Source organism: Podarcis vaucheri (genome assembly GCF_965113315.1).
Source record: "Podarcis vaucheri genome assembly, chromosome: 15".
In the NCBI taxonomy this organism is placed as follows: domain Eukaryota; kingdom Metazoa; phylum Chordata; class Lepidosauria; order Squamata; family Lacertidae; genus Podarcis; species Podarcis vaucheri.
The window spans coordinates 32083532-32102404 of record NC_138753.1 but is presented as its reverse complement, the minus strand read 5'-3'; the positions used below and the strand labels follow the sequence as shown (position 1 = coordinate 32102404).

General features: G+C 43.1%; 1 protein-coding gene across 18 annotated transcripts in view; it reads left to right on the top strand.

The window, feature by feature from the left end:
* Positions 1-18873, top strand: part of ST3GAL4 (ST3 beta-galactoside alpha-2,3-sialyltransferase 4) — a 173505-nt gene that overhangs the window by 143896 nt on the left and 10736 nt on the right. For 10 of the 18 annotated variants that reach the window (XM_082200621.1, XM_082200620.1, XM_082200608.1 and 7 more), the window contains 5 exons: positions 6648-6726; positions 8603-8672; positions 12079-12153; positions 12345-12442; positions 16018-16078. In XM_082200621.1, the coding sequence (XP_082056747.1) occupies positions 6648-6726; positions 8603-8672; positions 12079-12153; positions 12345-12442; positions 16018-16078 (383 nt within the window). Of the gene's footprint in view, positions 1-3184; positions 3233-6103; positions 6230-6647; positions 6727-8602; positions 8673-12078; positions 12154-12344; positions 12443-16017; positions 16079-18873 lie in introns of those variants that run through there. The other 8 variants (XM_082200610.1, XM_082200613.1, XM_082200612.1 and 5 more) reach the window with 3 other exon arrangements.

The following is an 18873-nucleotide window of genomic DNA, read 5'->3' as shown; positions in this document are numbered from 1 at the left end:
TAGGGCTCCTGGGTGACTTTCCGCCTAGGCACCAACCAAAGCCAGTCCCTGCTCAACTTCAGCCCATGCCCGGGGATTAGAATAAATTGCTTGACTGTGTCTTGGCAGTTTATCTGCCAACTCTGCAATTTGTATGTCTTTTGCTAAAATAGCCCCCATGGAATTAGACCTTCCATTAGCATCTCATTCCATAGCCCTTTCCAATTGTTCCAAGTACTGGGGCAGTATCATTGTGACAGACTCTGGGATGTATCCAGCTTAGTTCTTTTCAGAGTAGACCCATTGGAATTAATGAACCTAAGTTAGTCAAGTCCATTAACTTCAGTGGGTAGAGTAGAATTAGTAATGGATGCAACCCTCTGTTTCTACTCTATATGCATATTCATCATATGGAGGGAGCTCTCTATGTGGACAACTGGGACTGTGTATTGCTACGCCCTTTCTAATGAATGTGCATAGGTTGGAAGCAGAAACCATTATCATTGCACGCACCTAGAATTAGGGATGGGGGAGAAATGCAGTTTTGTTTGCATTTTAATGAGAGACTACCTGATGCACTCTTCTCGAACCAATACGTACATGATCTGAAGCACAGCTGTCCTTTGAAATTTGCAGTTCTCTGAACTTTGCAATCCCTTTCCCCAGCCCATGTTTGCAACAATGCATATATTGGAGGACACTGCGCATAAAATGTACACAAGAGTGAAGGTAATGTTCTAAAGAGCAACAGAGTAGGGGAAATTGTTTTTTTTTTGGGGGGGAATGTGACTATTTGTCGAAGCTGCATACAAAAACGTGTATATTGAGAGAAAATTGCACTAAGATGCAATTTGCTGTGGAAATGTGGGGAACTGGATATATGAGAAACTGAAATTGACATATTTGCCGATCCCTACTTAGAACAATTGAAAAGGGCAGTGGATCCTGTTGATCTAGTGAGTTCTGAAACTGGGTGAGTTTCCTATTACACTGTACACATTCTTTGTCGAAAAGATGTCAGATGACAGGTAAAGCTTTCTATTGTGTGCAGGTTTCTGAATGTCAAGCAGCTTTTAGAAATATCTAGAGGTTTCGTATAGTTTGCGGTGGATGTTAAAAGCTTCTGCCAAACAAGCCCCACTCCAGCCCTCATACCAGACTCTTCAATCCTGTGGAGGTTAAAGTCAGCAAAATAAGCCTTCTAAGTCGGCACTACAGCCGGCACCCTTGTTTTGGTTCTGACTGCACTAATAAACCTGCCCTTCCAAGGGAAAGATACTTGCCTCTGCTCTGCTAGTTGGCTGAAGTAATACTCCTCAATGAGAAAGAATGACCTTCTGGATTTTATTGATGTGTTTATAGCCTGCATCAAAACTGAAGGACTATAAAAAGTCGAGAGAGAGAGAGAAGTAGTTGCTAAAGGGGTTATTTGAACATGCTGAAAGTCTATTGATTGCCCATGAATCTATTGACAGCTAGCCTCTATGGGAAAATGAATTCAAAGGCTGCTTTCTAGTTAAACAAGAAAAAGAATTGTGATCTGTTATTTTTTTAAAGCATTTTATAGTTAATAACAGTTTGATTTATAGTTGTACTTTTAAAGTGACATATTCAGATTATGCTTGTTGGTTATTCACCCCACCTCCTCCACACATTGAAGTGATTTATTTTTGTGTATCTCACTTCATTATATGAATTTATGAGCTTGTATAAGTGCTATTTTGGTGAATGGCTATGGAATCCTTACTTACTTTGCAAAGCTATAAACGTTGATATGCTTATTAGGTACCGAGCTTGTTGTCTTTTCAATGCCGGTCAAAAAACCTTTTCTTTTTTCCAGGCCTTTTAGATTATTGTTTTTAACTTGGATTTGAACTGGTCAGATAATTATTGCTTCTTTGTCATAGGGCACCAATTTTCAAATGAAAAGCTCTGCTGAAACGGAGTCTTGTATTGAAAGAAGCACACAGGCAACTTAATGTTCCCCTTAAGCACTTGGAAATGAAGAACAAAATTGTGGTTTTTAATTTGCAAAGACAAATGTCTTGTCCCTGCCTTCTTGGAACATTTCTCTTGAGTCTCAATGGTTGATAGCTGCTGCACAGGAACCTCTGCTTTTTCCTGTCTTCATGTTCATGCATTTCAGACGGCGTGTTTATACAAAATGGGATGTGAGTGGACCACAACAGCACTTTAGATATATCGTATAGATGTGACTAACTACATTAACATTTCACCAAAACAGACAATATACCACACCGTTTATGAATGTATTGTATATCCAGCCATAAATAAAGCACAATTTCTGTCAACCCCAAGGGAACGCAGTAGTTCCATACATTATCCCTCGTGACTAGGCCACTGGAAATATGTGGGTCCCTAAGGCTTTTCTGTAGGCCTAAAAGGATGCTAATTTTGTGATGTTCAACTGGCAGTGAATTCCAGAGTTTTGAGGAGTTTTGATGGTGGCAGTGAAATGAAGAGAGCTGAAGAAGGGTGCATGGAGCTTTTTTCTGAGCTGCTATTTCACCCCTCGCAATCACACCCCTCCCAACCTGTTCTTCATTCTCCCCCAGTTTTAAGTCCACTTTTTCCTGCATTAAAAAATCCTAGCATATAATAAATGGCCAGCAGAGAAAGGGTTAAGCGCCCAGTTCTTACTACTTCTCTATTTCCCATGCTTTACCCCCCCAAAAAAACTTTAACAAGTCTTGTACTGATGGCAGGGGATAACACACAGGTAAGGAAGGAGACTATCTTCGAGGTTTGGAGTGAGCTTTGTTCAAATTTGGGCAGGCTCATTTGGTTTTGGGGAGAGGAAGTAACCTGTCTTGTTAGCAAGCCAAGCCCAGCTAAGCTAAGCATAATGAGCCCACCAGTCACTAACCAAAGCCAGTGTTTTGCTTTAATCAAAAAGACCCGTAGTCTCCTTTGCATGCATTTGGGTGCAATGTGTGGTTTAGGCTTAAGATGTGCTGGGCATCACTCAAGTCATCATAGGTGTGTTTGAAAGTAAACATTGAATGTGGGCAGGGAAACTTCCTTGTACATTTTCTGAGCCGCATGGCAATGCAGTGTTGAAAACCCTTAGTGGGAGACTGGGCATCCAAGAGGCAAGTTCCACTTTTGCTCAGTCTTGGGTGCACCCACTAAGGAAGGAAAGCAGCAAACATAAACCCAGAGGCCCTTTTGAGAGACTGACTTCTTCACTCTGATTGAGATGACCGAGCTGGAGCAATTTGATTCTTTCCAAGTATGTTGAGTGTCACCTTTTATCCCTGCTTCTTTGTCTGCTTTATGAGGGATCCTGTCTGAGGTGTTCAGCGGCTACAAAGCGTACTGAGCTGTCTTGTCTGGTGTTGGATGAGGGCTTGGTGATGTTTCTGGGTATTTGGGGTTGTGTCAAAACAGAATGTTTTTGAATATGAACAAGTAATGAATACGTGGATGCCTCTCCTTTAATTGCCCTTGCATGCTTTACATTTGGAAAACGAAACACTGGACTCTGTCTTTTGTAATGTGTTTGCATATCAGTTGCCAGCCAATTCCTTCCAGTGAGAAGCCTCCAGCAGATGGGGGCAACAGGTCTCCAATATTTTTTGTCCCTGGCACCTCTGAAGCAAGATGTTGGCAGGGATGAACTCTTGGACTGATGTAGGGGCAGCCTACATGGTACCCTCCAGATACTGTTGAACTCCCATTCCCATCAGCCGCAGCCAGTTTAACCAGTGGCCGGGGATGATGGAGTCTCTGTACCCCAATAGCACCCAGAGGGCACACTATGTGTGTAAATACATGCATTCACATATTAACCTAAGATGAGATATGTAAACTTTATAACTTTATGAAATTGCCGAAATAGTTGCAGAAGAAAGCAAGTTACAAACTGAAATCAGAGCTGGAACAAACAGTGCTTTTAAAAATATAACTTAAATGTAGCTTTCTTAAGTATTTGATTAGGGGTTAGGTTGTTGTTTTTTTGAGAAGTTTTATTCTGAGTTCAGTCTATATGAATTTAAATGATCTTGCATTAACATCTGTTTTGATTTTCAATGAACATTTATGATTATGCATATTTAGAAAACAAAACACAATTCAGAAACGTTTTCACATATTCATGATTCATTGAAATCAAAGGAGCTCAAGAGCTTTCTTTTTTTATAAAAAACACCTATGTAAACCTATTATTTTTAATTTGTGCCAGAGACAAGAAGAGTTTCCCCAACCTTAGAATAAATCATCATCAAACCTTTTATTGGCATCACATACAAACATCCAGAACAAATCAATACAGAATTACCACTTCCCCAGTGGCACAAAACATTTGCCTAAAAGAAAGGAGGCAGAGCAGTAGAACGAGTGCAGGCAGCTTTCCTCTTCAAGATTTTTACTGTCCCACGCTGTGTACCCTATGCAGCCTTGTGTCTAGAGGGAGGTCAACACAGGGTAGAGACTATCGCCTGGGCGAGATTTCTTCTATGCTGGTTAAACATCTGCCTTACATCAGATAAAGATCCTCTCCTCAGTGAAGTTTTGTTAGATCCCTTTCTTTCCCCAGGGCTACAACAGTTTAACAAGTAGGTACAGCAACTTGTGCTGTCTGTGGAACATTTGCGATTGATGTCCCTACCATCTGCCAAGGCTACAATAAGAACTAGGTTGTGGGGTATTGACAGTAGTAGCAGAGAAAAAATGTTCCCCTCTTTATTTTCAACTTTCTTGGGGCACATGAAACTAACCATAATTACCTTGAATTTCCTCCTTTGGGGAAGGTTCTCAGGCAGGGTGGAAGGAGAAAGAATTTGCCCAGGTGAAGACCACCTGGTGGAAACCCTTACACATATGTATCTCAATTGTAAACCTTAGAATAAAAGACAAAAAGATGAAAACTCAGGAAACAATTGCTGGGATTAAGCTTGCATTTTTTGCCTGGTTTGGGTATGATTTTAACCAGTTTATTAAACTGTGTGTTTTATCATCTGAACCTAGCCCATCAGCTTAACTATGGTTTGTTGTTGTCTTATAAACCCTGGTTTGCTTTATTCATGGTTTGGTATTCTAAATAAAAGCAGCACTCTTATTTAACCATGGCTTGTCCCCCCCCCCCATCCCACAAGACAAAAGAAGTTGAAACTAAACTTTGGAGAAAGAATCATCAGTTGTTTGATTGTTTGTGGGGCAAACCATGGCTTATTAAACAAACCATGGCTTAACATTTTGTGTGAGACAGGCCTTGGTTGGAAAAACAGCCTTTTATGGGGCAACAACTTGTATAACAATGTATACTCCCTTGAATAAAGTACATTTTATATATTAAAGTCTTTCTCTTGTAAACAGTGATATTTGAATAGTGAGCTGTTGCTGTCTGTCTCCTTGTTTGTTCATGAAACTTCTCGTGTTGGGAGGGAAAATGCAGTCACAACATCTCACAGTTATTTGAGCTACCCTAACTTCTGCAACGTGAGATTCTTAACATTCTTATCGGGAGAGTCTATGAAAGCTCTAGATACGGTGTCTGAATGCTGTGGTGGAGTGGATGAGGGCCAATAAACTGCTTAAATCCTGAAAATACAGGGACTTTTTCAGTGGGTGGTTCCCATATGCAGGAAAATGGCAAGTTACCTGTTCTGGATGGGGTTGCTCTCCCTCTGAAGGAACAGGTGTGTAGCTTTGGAGGTACTCCTGGATATATATTTGTCACTAGAGGCCCACAAATATCCTCTGCGGCTCAGAGTACCTTTTACCAGCTTCGTCTGGTTTGCCAGCTACGGCCATTCCTGGGCAGGGATATCCTCACCACTATAGTCCACATGTTGGTAGCTTCAAGGCTGGATAACTGTAATGTGCTCCTTGTGGGGCTGTCCTTGGGTCTGGTTTGGAAGCTCCAATGCTCCTATATGGAATGCGATGGCCATATAGAACATGTGATGCCATTGTTAACACAGCTGCGCTGGCTGCCCATCTATTACTGAGCCAGGTTCAAGATCCTTGTATTAATTACAAAGCCCTTAACAATTTAAGTCTAGGGTAGTTCAGGGATTGCCTGAACCTTAGATCTCAGCTCGATCACTGAGATCATCCGCAGAAGCATCGTTGGTTGTTCCCTGAGTTGGCGAGGCTCACTTGATAACAACAAGAAATGGGAGTCTTCATTGTCATTGGTCCAGTATTGTGGAATACAGTGGTACCTCATGTTACATACCGCCCCCCCTTACGAAAGCTTCGGGTTACACGCTCCACTAACCCAGAAGTAGGTCCCCTTGTTGCGAACTTTCCCCACGGGATGCGAGCGGGATGCGGGCAGCAGCAGGAGGCGCCGTTAGCGAAAGTGCGCCTCATGTTATGAGCGGTTTCCGGTTACGAACGGACCTCCGGAACAGATTAAGTTTGTAACCGGAGGTACTACTGTACTCTGCCAGTGGAGACTCAGTGGGCACTTTCTATTTCAATTCTTAAATACCTGCTGGAAACTTTTCTATTCCACCAGACCTATGCAGGCAACCAGACCTATCTTTCTGCAATGGTTAGTTGAGGTCTGTTTTTAACTTTCGTGTGTATGGTTTTATGCATTTTGTGACAAACTGCTTTGATATTTTTAATCATGTAGCTGTGTGTGCATATCTTTATTAATAAATAACTCAAATAAGCATGTCTTCTTTGTTTTCCAGGTGGCTGATAGCAGTTGCAATGAGAGCAAAAGCCACAAGACGATTCTTCATCTGCTGATAAAAATGATCAACAAGTCTCGTAAGTCCAAGTGTTGTGCCATTCCCCTTTCTTATGCTACACATATCTGGAAGCAAGTGTACTTGTGATCTGGACAAGTAAGGGTGGGGTATGTGATAGTGTAGTAGAAAATTATGTTTTAAAAAATGGTGGGTATAAGATTGGCTAAGGACTGTGGCTTGCTAGGAAACAAGAAAACATGTTCCCTGGTCAGATGTGATACAAAGCCAAGAAAGGGTTCCTAGTTTGTTTATCCCACCTGTTTCAGGGGATGAGCAAAGTGGGAACTATCAGTAATCATATCAGTGTGTTGCTCTTTCCAGATAAACCATTCTAAATCTTAGCTTATCATTATATGAGAATGTGGCTGATACAGTGACTTTTGTCTTCTGGGTTTCTGGGGTTTTTCCTGTTGTTATTCTGTCTCTCACAGCTACAGTAAACCTACTAGTAAAATTATGGACTGCTCATTTCTTCGTCAGAGGGCAAATGGGCAAATTTAGCAGGGGATCAAATACTTTCCCCCCGCACTGTAAGTAACAGATGTCACCACCAAGGTTTACAGTCATAAGAAATACCCACCGTGCAGGATTGGGAATGTTAAAGAAGAAGAAAAAAGTCAACCTTGACTTTAGCAAAAGTGATTGTGGGCAATGGGCCTTGGAAGCTTCTTTCACAAATGGATGCCCAGAAAATGATTTCTCGGCATTGGATAATGGTGTGGATTCAACTGAAAAGCACCCTGTCTGAGGTCATATGGAAAGGCTTGTTGTAGGTTGAAAGAAGGAGGTGCCTTTAGAAAATGAAGATACAGGTTCCAAAGAGGGAAAGGATGCATTTGGAGGACAATGCCAAATGAGCGGTGGCAAGGGGGAAGGGTTCCCCAATGTACTGTTATCCAAGGACCCATGAAAACCTTTAGCCTCCCTGATGAGACTGCAATCTCAGGAAAGCAAATTATTCCACACACACCCGACACCTGTAACCTGGCCTCTGCCACCGCTTGAGATCCCATCCACACTAAACATGGCTTGCCCCAAAGAATTCTGGGAATTGCAGTTTAAGGGGTGCTGGGAATTGTAGCTCTGTTGATGGTAAATGACAGTTCCTGGGATTCTTTGCGGGGAAATCATCTGCTTTAAATGTATGGTGTGGGTGGGATCAGAAAGGTTTGTAAATTCTTTTAGGTTGTTTATTACAACTTTGTGCTCTTAGGCTTCTATCTTCAAAATCCATTGATTTAGTCTGTATAGGATTGCTGTTTCGCTATGCTTTGCCCTTGTACTCTTATTCAGGTCTTCACCTGAAAAACTGTTGAGGGAGAAGCAGGGTTGCATGCACTAACCCCGCTCCCAACATCCCCGTTGGTTGCAACCTCAGACCTTTGTGGATTGGGTCAAAGGTCTGATTCTCTTGTTTGTTCAGCTGAATGCACACTGAATTCTCTCTGCAAGGACATTGGGAATGTGGGCTAGAACAGTACACCTGTACCCCTTTCATACATTATTATGCCCACATGTTCTTCAAATGCCCCAGATACGACCTAAAATATGTCCCGCCTTCCTTTGTAGAAGATGGTGACATCTCCGTACTTGACCATCTTAGCCTTAGGACAGGTGGCTGGGGCTGATGGAAGCTGGAGTACAGCAACACCTGGAGAGTCATAGGTTCCCCTACCCCTGATGTACAGGTGTCTGCCTTCTTGTTACATCCCAGGTCCTAAGTTTGCAGGTTGGCTTCGAAAGAGGCCCCAGAGCTGAGCCCTAGTGAATCCAGGCTCAAGTTAAGCCTCTCTCTCACTCTGCACTCTGGCATTCCACCATATGTGTTTTAGGTGTTGTGTGGCTACACTTGACTGGCTCAGTGTTAACAGTATTCTGTCTTTTTTTTTGTTCAGGATGGAAGATACTTGGAGTATTGGCTATATTTTTGGTGATGGTGTGGTATACAAAATCCCGGGAGGAAAGGTACATGCAGCTGTGAAATGGTTTTTCTTTTTCTTTTAAATGGGGGGCACGTGGGGTGTTTTGGGTCGTTATCCCTGCCGTCTTATTAAGGTCAGATATATTACCTGAATCGGGCCTTAACTGATTAATAACCGTTGTTCAGAAACATTGGCTAGTTCAAAATGGACCCTCAGGGCTTTTAACTGGGAATAGGTGAGAACATCTCTCACTTATTCATATGGGTGACAAGTCCATTCCTAAGCGTTGTTCAACTGCTTTCCTTGCAAGTAGTGGTGAGGAGTCTGTAGACCTCCAGTTACTGCTAGACTTCCAACTCCTGTCATCCCAGTATAGCCAGTGGCCAGGGATAATGGGAGCTGGAATCCAACAGCAAGGCTACAAGTTCCTTGTCCCCGATTTAAAGCCTTGGATGGCTTGGAAGAAGTGTGTGTCAAAGCAGTGCCTTATCTTACATCTACCAAAGAAACCAAGTGGGCTGCCAGAGGAGGGAACCCCCCCCCCCTTACCCAGTGTAGAAAAACAGCAGGAACCCAGAGTAAAGATTGAGGTCTCATTCCATCCTTTGCCATTCCCTAGCAGGCTAGTAAAAACTTCCACAGGCTATTTACTTTTGTGGGCGTCTTTAACCTAGCCGAGTTAAACTGTGACATTTTCATGGCCGCTAGTTATTTACAAGTTTCCTGCTTTTGAATTGTTGCTCTTATCTTCTTAAAGTCAAAGTCTCTCTCTCGCTGTGTGTGTGTGTGTGTGTGTGTGTGTGTGTGTAAGCCATCCGTATAATATTTATTTTGGCTCTGGCGCAGACATTTTAAAAATAAATAAAGCAAAGTGAGATAAAGGTTCAGTAACTCTGTTTGGCAATGCTGCTGTTTGATTTAGGAACCCTTTCTCCTAATCTCGAATGCATGTGGACGTCATGTAGTATAAATCAGCGGCCAGAAAAGTGCACTCTGCACCTGCTCATAGGCTCGCCCATCTTTTCCTAGGTTCCAGGAAGGAGTCCTGGCATTGAAAACACCTCCCATGGGTACAAATGAAGCCAGGAAACTGGGAATGAAAAGTTTGCTTGAAGGGGGAAACCAGATTATAGATAGTGGTGTTCTGGACAAATGAACTGAGCATGCTTTCAAATCCATATCTCTGGAGAGAGGAATATTTGTCAAAATGTTTCTTGGACTGTTTTTATCCTGGCAACTCAACCAGAAGCCATTGTGAGCTTTGGGCCAAACCAGGGCTGGGCAGTATCTGGTTTTCAACATTGCAATATATCACCAGCTAAACATCACGATATACTGATATATCAGAATGTCTGAAATAAGGATGGAACTATGTAGAGGCATTGGCTGGCTTCAAAGATTTTCCTGCATTGCAATTTTTGCATAGCGCGAGCAAACGTGCACACCCCATGATTTGCAATTTATTGCCAGGTCAAAAATATCATGATATGGACTTCAAACTGGTTTAGGATGATGCATCGATAGATCGCCCAGACTGCACATTAAATTAGTCCCACTTTTTAAAAAGCTTGCTTAAACTTGCTCATTTCAAGAGGAGTCCAGATTGGGGCTAGTGCCTGTTTCTCACTCAACCCCCCCCTTCCTATTTCCCACCAGTGGTTCTGATACCACATTTGGGGACAAATAAGAGAAGTTGGTGGTGTTGATGTTTGGTAGTAAAGCAACATGGGGCTTCGATCCATGTAGAAAGCATGTTCCCTGCATGATCAGGGCCCCCAGCATGGTTGCTTTTCTTTCGAAATAAAAGTGGCCAGCTTAAAAATATTTTCTTTTAAAGTGTAAGTAATGTGGCATGAGGTTTGGCATTTTGAACCGAATAAACATGGATTCCCGCTTTTCCTTGCCATGTCTTGGGGAGCCACGTAATAAGCTATAGACTGTAAGCAATTAACAAAGACCAACCACAAAAAGTGGTTATGCAGGTGACAGAGAGCTCTTTTCTCCCTTTTCCACCCTGTGGCAGCTGAAAGGTCATCATCCCTGACCATTGGCAATGCTGCCTGGGGCTGAGTTGGACCCAGAGACGGTAGATCCCCTCTCTCTGGTTTGCAACAGTAAAGAAGATTTAGCAACAAAAGCAAAGGCTATACAAAAACACACTTATCAATAAAACTTACGAGCCCTGCTCGCTTCTGTCCTGCTTGCAGCCATTTGAGGAAGGGTGCTTACCTCTGTAAGCACCTCTTCTCTAATGCTTAAGACACTTTTATCTCCCATTACCTTCCAAATGCTTGGAGCATCACTTTTCATGCTCTGTTAATGCACAGGCTGGTCCACCACTCTTGGAAGTGTAATCCTGGGCTAGGAAGGTGCCTTTTACTTAGGCACACATGTAAAGCACATTACCTCCCCCGAGAATCCTGGGAACTGTAGCTTACTCCTCCCAGACCTGCATTTCCTAGGTCCCTTAACAAACTACAGTTCCCAGGATTTTTCAGGGCAAGTTGTGCTTTCATTGTATGGCGTGTATGAATATTGAGGCCACCTATCTCAGTAATGTCTGCACATTTAAGTTGACAGGCTGTGACTCTCCAGGGATTTAGGCAGGGGTCTTTCCCATCCCTCCCTAATTGGAAATGCTAGGGATTGAACCTGCAACTGTCTGTATAAAGCGCATGTTGACTACTGCTGAGCTGCAGCCCCTTTCCAATAATGTGTGTCTTAGGAGAAGCTGTCATTTCTGCACAGCCTCGCTGATCCATGCTGAGGACTTGTGCCCCACACATCAGCCAAAATGCTGCTCAGTGTGGCTTACACACAGTCAGTTAAGATGAAACAGTCCTTGCCCGGAGGCTTACAATCTAAAAAAGCATGATACACAAGGAGAAAAGGACAGAAAGGGAAGAGGAAAAAAGCAAACTCAGGCATTGGTTCTTAAATAGTAGTCCTTATCTGGCATAGAAACAGTTCACGGGCAAGACATGCCTGATGGACTCAACCTTTGGCAAATCTGATGGAATGAGCCCTGCTTCTTGTCTGTCCCATGGAGGCACCCTGATGGAGTGGTGGTTTGTTTCACTTGTGGCTAGCAGGTGATGTCCCAAACCAAACCTCTTTCTTACAAGTCCCTAGAGCGTGGGCGGACTATGGACCTTCAAATTTCAGCAGTGGCCAAAATTTGGTGCACCTCCTCCTCTTGTCTTCTGTTCTGCTCAGATCACTACGTCATAGTTGCGATGCCCTGCGGCATCCCCTAGGCTCAGCGCCCAGGGCAGCGGAACCGGTCGCAGTGCCCTAAATCTGCCCCTCCCCTAGAGGCTTGGATTGCACACAAGCATCCACTCTTAAATTGTGCATCACTGAGACAACTTGGGGGGGGGGGGGTAAGGAAACAACAGCAACAACACTTAACTCCCCCACCCCATTTCCCTTTGTTGTTTGTCTTACAGTTTTTATTTCCCAGTACAAAAGATGACTTGTCCTCTGGGAGAGGTGGAGAAGAAAGCTGCACAGCTCATTGCAAAGTAAGTAACGGGACTAGTTGTATACTGTGTGAATGGGGTCTCTCAGATCTCATCTACCTGTTTCTCCTAAGCTTGGGGGGGGGATAGGAGGAATGGGGTGGGATGAGACAGAGTGAGTCTAACAGGAGAGGGAGGCTCTGAATATATAAAATGCCAGATTTGCATGATCTTCTCCTCTGCATTCATTGCAGTTACACACGGGAACATCCACTATTTTTACAGCTAAAGGATTACTTCTGGGTAAAGACCCCTTCACCCTACGAGCTGCCATATGGTACTAAAGGAAGCGGTAAGCAAACCAGCTGTCTCTTTTCTTCTAGCAAGCATCTTCTGTATTTATCTCTCTATTCCATGCTTTCCCTCTCATTTTTCTTGTGGAAAGTTTGCTCTGATTTAGTAGCCATCTGTTGGACTATTTTTCTAAGATCATATATATCGTTCTTCACACAAAGGTAAGTCAGGTGTTTCCACTCTTTCTCCAAGGAGCGCTGAACATCTTAAGTTTCCAGGTGGTCTCCCATCGAGGCAGCATATAGGGCCCATGCCTCATGGCTTCTTTCACCGCAAAAGTACACCCAATAGAATACCTTATCTTTGCAGTGTGCTCAGTTACTGAAGGCGACTTTCACCAGATCATCTAGTTTTGGTTCCTTATCCACACAGCATACTTTATAGCCCAGGGTGGTGTCCTCCTATTACAGCTCCCATCATCCATAACTATTGGCTATGCAGCCTGGGGCTGATGGGAGTTGTAGTCGAAGAACATCTGGAAGTCACTACTATCCCTGCTGTAGCCACATGTTTGTTCGGCAAGTTGTGATTGCTAAGGGCCAATATCAGCAAAGTTGTTGTTTCCTTAGCCGCTTATTCACAGTATAAACTATAAGGAAGTGGCAACTGTGGAGACACACAAGAGCCTCAGGCAGTAAAATAGCAGAATTCATAGCTGTAGCCACTGATTCCCTCCTTCCTTATAGTTTATGGATGTTGTTGGGAACCTCACCAACCACATCCGTAAACCATCAGTTTGTTATCAAGGAAAAATATAAAATTAGCACATAGTTAGAAAACAGTAATAAGGAGCTCTCTTTGCGCCTTTGTGGAGGAAGAGAGGGGAGCATGTCAACCTGAGACTCACCACATCTCAGTCTCGTCACACTAAATTTTGATTTAACGTGGTGCTAAAACTGAACCAGAGATAAGGAAAGACATCTGTGGTAGGTCCAGCAGAATGTGTTCATCAATCATACACTTTTTAATCTATAGTTCAGCAGATAAATAGGTTGGCTCATGAGAACTTCATCATATCAGGTAACTTTGGCATTATTTTGAAACAATGGACTTCATTCCAAGAGGCAAAAGTATAAATTGGCAGGTATCCACTGGGCAGGTGTTCATCCTCCTTTTCATGGCTCTCTCATAACTGTTGCTGTTGGTTGAAAGTTAACTGACTTTAATAATACAAAGGACTGCATTCTACTTCTGTTGAGTGACTGGCTGTACCATTGCATTTGTTAACAATTGGCCGTCAGATTCTTTTTAATGCCTCTCATTTTCCCAAGGAGTTCAGCAAGGTGGAGGTTCCCAAAATAAGCACAGTTCAATGACTTTATGTACAAAGCTGGAACTCTTCCTTCCCCCTCCTTTCCTTGTTCCAGACAGAACCACTATTGTGTGCAAGGTGCAGTCAAAGGTCTGTTGTTCCAAGATGTGTTGGGTTCTGCTTATGAACTGATAACATCTCGTCTGCATCTATCCGTAGAGGGATCTGACTGTTGTCTTTCCTAATCCACTAGTACATGACAGCGAGAAAAACACACCATGCACACGCAACACGAGTTGAGTTGTGTTGCCTCATGTCATGACCGAACAGTTAAAAAAATTATTGGTAAAGTATAGTAGGCTGAGCCCTTTTAAAAAACTTTTAAAATTTCTGTACACCCACAGCAGATGTTCAGGAGGAGTTAGAGCACTTCATTCCTCGTTGGTGTGAACTAGGCCTGTGGTGCAGCAACCCAACCAAGAGCAGGACTCAGTCTGTACTCTGGGGAACGCTGATGTTGCTCCAATAAGGGCAAGCTGAAATTGAGCATTTGTACAGCAGCAGCAGCAGGTGCAGCCTAATTGTTAGCACCACCTGCGCTGCAAGATGCTGCTCTGTTAAAGGACCCAGCCTTCTCCTCTTATCTCCAACCGCAAAGGAGCAGGGAGCCTCAAATCTTTTGGGGTCTTCTGCAGCCGAGTCCTCCAAGTCAGAGGATGGTAGCACTGCATCCTCAGGCCAGACAGTAGCATTAGTCCAGCAGGTCCACCTAAGAGCACTTTGGGGCCAGCCCTGCATATCCTTCCCCTTCTGCTTCAGAGTCCCCTCCCTCATCCCCTGAAGATGAGAAATCCAACTCCAGGGTCGTGACATGAGTCTTGTCAAGACCCTGGTCAACAATTGACTTTGGAACTTTCAAGATACATTTAGATTTATGTAATTTTAGTAGAGCGCCTTCTGTGGAAATACACTTGTTGCACTGGGCATGCTGCTTTCTCTCCCACATGGAGTTTACCAGGCACCATTTTATTTACTTTCCCCCCAGAATTTGTATGGTGCCTTTCAGAGTTAAAGCTTTCCCAAGACTAATCTTCGTATTTGTGGCTGTGCTGAGTGGCTTTCCCCCCTTCCTTGCCAGAGTAATTTTTCTACATCAAAAAAATTACTCCTTTTTAATAGGGTGGGAGATTGTACCTACGGTACTTAAGAATGTAAAAAGAAAAGAAAAAAGGATGGCTTGCTTGAAGCATGATGGGTTTGCCATGGTGATTTAACTTTTAATTCGATGTTCACTCTGTCTGTCAAATGCAGTTAAAAACTTTCCTAGTTTGGGTGTTGTCAATATTCTTTGCAAGAGGGAGGGCTGGGTCACCCCAATACATTTTACTGCCTGAGGTGGGTAAGATGAGGTGAGCAAAATATGTAAGCTGCTTCCCTGCAGTTTTTTTTTTTTTTGAGAAACTCATTTGGAAATAAATATTTAAAAAACAAGCTTGTTGGGTTTTTTAAAACCTTGTCTTTCCACACAAAGCTTTCCAAGGCAGTTAACAAGAATAAAGAACAAATATAAAACAGCAAAAGAAAGATTGTAAAGATTACAATATAAACTAAACACTATATGGCATAAAAAACCAAACAATCAAGCAAAAAAAACCAAACAACCCCCCCCACAAAAAAACCCACAAACCAATAAAGTTATAAAAGCAGAAGTCAATATAATATATGAGCCTACAAATGCATTCTCCAGGTTGCAAGTGGTGACTGTAGACGGTATTCAACTAAGTTTTATTCAGAGTAGACTGACTGAAACTAATGAATATAACCAACTTAGGCCAATTCATTTCAGTGGGTCTACCCGCGCTGTATCTTTCCATCTGGTGACAGCTCTCTCCAGTGCTGAGTGGAAAACAGAAGAAGGCTTGTCCAGTCCTAATGCCAGTTGGATGCACTTGGATGTTGTGAGAGCTCTGATAAGTCCATGCCCTTCTCCTGTGTCTGGAACACAGGAGAAAAGTGGGACCTTCAAAACCAGAGAGTCCTCTCTTCTGAGTTCCTCTGGAGTTAGCATGGCGTCAGGCAAGAGGCAGGTTATATAGTAATGCTGCCTGCACCATTTTGCTCTTCTTGGATCTCCACTCACCCTAAGTAAGTTGTAAGAATTGCTTTGCTACATCAGAACAAGATTCCATCTAGACCATCATTCTGTTTCCAGCAGTTTCGTCCTTTGGGCTGATCCATCGGGGCAGCTCTTACATTCTTAATGTCTGAACCGAGGCAGCATGGACTAAGCCGGTTAACTGCCTACATTTGTTCCTTTGCAGAGGAAATTCTCTTGCGAGTTCTGGCGATCACAAGTTATGCTCTGCCTGAAAGCTTACAAAGGTAATGCCACTTCGTTTAGAAAATGGGTGGGTTCAGTTATTTGGGCTCTTCTCTCCCATTTATGGAATTGGAGCGTGCAGTATCTCTTTTCTCCACCATAGTTACTCAGGGCAAGTTCATACATGTGTGTTGAATGAATGAATGAATGAATGAATGAAAGAAAGAAATGAAAGAATGAAAATTTTGCAGGAAATATGTGTATGTGTTTTGGAAAGTTGCTTGTTTGCTGTATATATCAACACCTCAAGATACTGTAACCAAATTTTGCATGATGGTTCCCGAGATCAAGGAGCAGGTTTTCATCTATGTTGGCATACAGTTGCACACTGCTTTGAATCAAGATGGCAGACAGAGCTTTACAAAACTGTTGGTGTTAATCACTGATTTCAAAACTGCATCGATATTTTGGTTTCTCAGAGTTCCCAAGCAATGTCGGGAACGAGAATTTCTCTCTGTGTGTAAAGTCACCAAGAGGTCAGTTCAGTGGTAAAAGAATTCAGAGAACCCAGAGGCCTGATCCTGCAATCACAGTCAATGGCCAGGGGAGGATACTCAGAAACTTGCCATTTTTACAGAGATGTGATGGCATGAGCATGAGTGGAGCTTGTGGTTTGTGTTTGTGCTTGTGGAGCTTTGTGGTTTGAGCTTGAGGTCCCTCTTTCAGTCTACAGCATCTCCAGTTAAAAAAACAACAAAAAAAACTCTTAAGGTGACAGTGCTTTTGAGAGCACCACTGTTTGGAAGGTTTCATTCCCCTTGGGACAATTTTTTCCCACTTCAACCTGTGCTGCAGGTATAGTTTTGAAATTTAAATCCTGCAAAACCTGCTTACCAGAGGTGAAACAGGGTGTGAGTGTGCACTGTACAGTCACATCAACACTACTGTGCATCTAAAGCAGGGGCCGGCAAATTTTTTGTGGCTTGGGCCGGTTCACGGTCCCGCAGACGCCGCGGTGGGCTGGAGTGTGTGCGTGTGCACACATGTGCAAACACTATTTCTGGCACTCCTTCTGGCGCGGAGGAGGTGTGCGCAGCTTCCCGTTGGCTGCAGAAATTTCCTGCAGCCAGTGGGAAGCTGGCCAGCGTCATGGAAGGCAGTCCCCGCTCTGCGCTGATATAGCATGGCACATGGGAGCTGACTGAGTGGGTGGCAGGGGTCCATGGGCCAGTTAAACGACTCCCATGGGCCGTTTGTGGCCCACGGGCCTTAGGTTGCCGACCCCTGATCTAAAGCATATTTACAGCATATATACAGCACATGGCTTCCCCCACAGAATCCCGGGAGCTGTAGTTGGTTATGGGTGCTGGCAATTGCAGCTGTGTGAGAGGTAAACTCAGGGTTCTTTGTGGGAAACCATGTTTGTTAAGTGTGCCTTAGATGTATGGTATAGAATGTGACCTAAGAGTGGCAATCCCTCTTTCAAATCTTAACGTGGGGAACCTAGAAAGTTGCTTTAATCCATGTCAGGCTATTAGTCCATCTAGCTCATTTACAGGCACTGTGACTCTCCAGTATTTCAGAGTGCCAATCTTGATCAAGTCTCTGACGTGTGCTTGCATCCCTTGCTTTGGGACATGAAATCGTGGCACTGAGTCACAGCCAGAAGTCTGACGTTTGCCTGGAAATGAAGTCAGTGCTCTGGAAGTCAGTCTGGGTATTTAAAGTGAAAAGTAAGAAATCCACAGGAGAGTAAAGGAAGTGTTGGTTTTGGCAGAGGTGTGAGAAACTGAGCTGCCAATCAACCAAAGCTAGGATGAAATAGCTAATGTAGGTGTGTGCAAATTTGTGGCTTAATCTACCAAGCCGCTGGATTAGCATGTGGGTAAACCAGGTAGGTCTGTGCCTTAAATCCCCATTCAAGATAGAAATTAATTGTATTGGCCTAGCACCTGGCTTCCCATCTGCAAAATAGTATTGAAGTTGCATATAATAACTGGATAAAAGCACCATATAAATCTCTGCCAGCAACCATTTGGGAATGTTCACTAATAATTGTGCATGGTGCACTGATGTGCCTATCGTCTATAAAGCCCAGTAGTTTCCCATTCTGTTGCAGAGGATGCCAAATTATGGGTACTTACCACCATTTGTGGTGGGAATGCTCACACATTAACCTCTGGTGTAATATAGTCTGGCAAACAGCCATAATGGAAACATCACAGAAATTGAAGGTGGCAAGGGGAGAGAGAAAAACAAGATGATTTATACACTTGATGGTATACTTTTTATTAAATATACAAGTGAAGCAACACAGAGACAAGAAATGCCTACAACATATATTGTGATATGGTGTAGATAAGTGGGTAATAATACTCTTACTATTCTGTGTTTTTCCAAGTTAATTTACTGACGTCGGTTTACTGCAACCAACTCATTATGATGTACTGTAAAATGACGTGTTGTATTTTACCCTCCTAGTGACCCATTTTTTTTGTCAGTCGCATCATGTTTTATTATGCTTGTACAATGTAACATAAATTTAAAAAATAACAACAGAACATGCAAAAACATGGCTGTGTTACCAAAAAGCATGTATTAAAGACGCTATAGGAATAATTGAAATGGGTAACTTAACAACACTTAAAACAGGCTTCTTCAAACTCAGCCCTCCTGATGTTTTTGGCCTACAACTCCCATGATCCCTAGCTAGCAGGACCAGTGGTCAGGGATGATGGGAATTGTAGTCCAAAAACAGCTGGAGGGCTGAGTTTGAGGAAGCCTGATTTAGAAGGTATTTGTAGAAATATAGCCCAAGTATGACAGCTAATTAAAGGGAGAGTGCTGTTGCATCCAT